This window comes from Montipora foliosa, chromosome 2, assembly GCF_036669935.1.
Source record: "Montipora foliosa isolate CH-2021 chromosome 2, ASM3666993v2, whole genome shotgun sequence".
Classification (NCBI taxonomy): domain Eukaryota; kingdom Metazoa; phylum Cnidaria; class Anthozoa; order Scleractinia; family Acroporidae; genus Montipora; species Montipora foliosa.
In genome coordinates, this window is record NC_090870.1 from 32,990,872 (window position 1) to 32,992,019 (window position 1,148).

A 1,148-nucleotide genomic window follows, 5' to 3' on the forward strand; every position below is an offset into this window, starting at 1 on the left:
AGAGAGAGAGAGAGAGATGGAACACAGACAGGCAGAAGGAAAGAAGGATCAATAGATAAATCTCTTTATATGATAAATGTTGTCATGGACTTACCAAACCGCCATGTTCAAGCATCCATTCCCCAAATCCTTCAAGATATCGACGTTCCCTCTCACCAATGATTAAACCATATAGCTCACCCACTAACAGCAACGCAACTGTCAAAGAAGACCAATGCTCGCACTCCCGGATCAAAGATTCCAACCATGTTAGTACATCAGTCCGGTTATCAACTTGCTTTAGCTGCGACACCACGCTACAGATCATATCTCGATTACCATCTCTAACCTCACAAAGAAACCTGACCACCTCTGCATTGGATACGTAATCAACACTTCCAGCTTCCACCCTACGCATGCGGCCATAACTCACTAAAATGTCATCAACAGCGATGAACATTTCTACTCGTTCTAATTCTAGTAATAAGTCAGCGCGTCCGATCTCATTCAAAAACGGCTTTAGCATAGACATATCTGCACACCACAACAATTTATCATCCACTAAAAATTCCACTAGCTTTAAAACACTTCCGTCATCACTAACATCGACATCCAATTTCGAACGAGGTACTATACCCTTGCACCAAAACTTAAACGCTCCCCTCTCTCCTTTATCCAACGACTTGACAAAACGTAAAATGAACGACTTAAACCAAGGCGAATGCTCGTAGTTCTCCTGTAGTTTCAGTCTTGAAGTCGCTGGAGGCAACTCCATGATGAAATTCACCAGAATGTTCTCTGATTATTGCGCATGATCAATAACAAGGCAGACAATGGTCCACAATGGTTACTACGTCAAGAGCCATGGGTCTTTGGCCTGCGTTGTTGACTGTTCGATTTTTATACGAAATAAACGGAGCGATAAAGTAATTGAATATACCAAGATTTTAATATTCTTCTATCACGATAACTCAAGTTGTACGATGCGATTGACAGGTCAAAGTACGATCGTGTCGAATGACTAGTTAAGGTGGCTCAAACCAGTTTCAACACTTGAAAGGAACGTTTTTATTAGGATTCATGTCTTGTCTTGTTCTGAACTGCCGAAGCGTGAAAAACAAAATAGCTGATGTCGAAGTAATTATTGACGAACATAAACCTGATATCAT

General features: G+C 41.0%; 1 protein-coding gene across 3 annotated transcripts in view; it reads right to left on the reverse strand.

Moving 5' to 3' along the window:
* LOC137992877 (uncharacterized) overlaps positions 1-760 on the reverse strand; it is a 9,888-nt gene extending 9,128 nt beyond the window's left edge. For all 3 annotated transcript variants that reach the window (XM_068838438.1, XM_068838439.1, XM_068838440.1), the window contains exon 1: positions 95-760. In XM_068838438.1, coding sequence (XP_068694539.1) covers positions 95-754 — 660 coding nt within the window. In that variant the 5' untranslated portion in view covers positions 755-760. The remainder of the gene's footprint in view (positions 1-94) is intronic.
* Between the last annotated feature and the right edge of the window lie 388 nt (positions 761-1,148).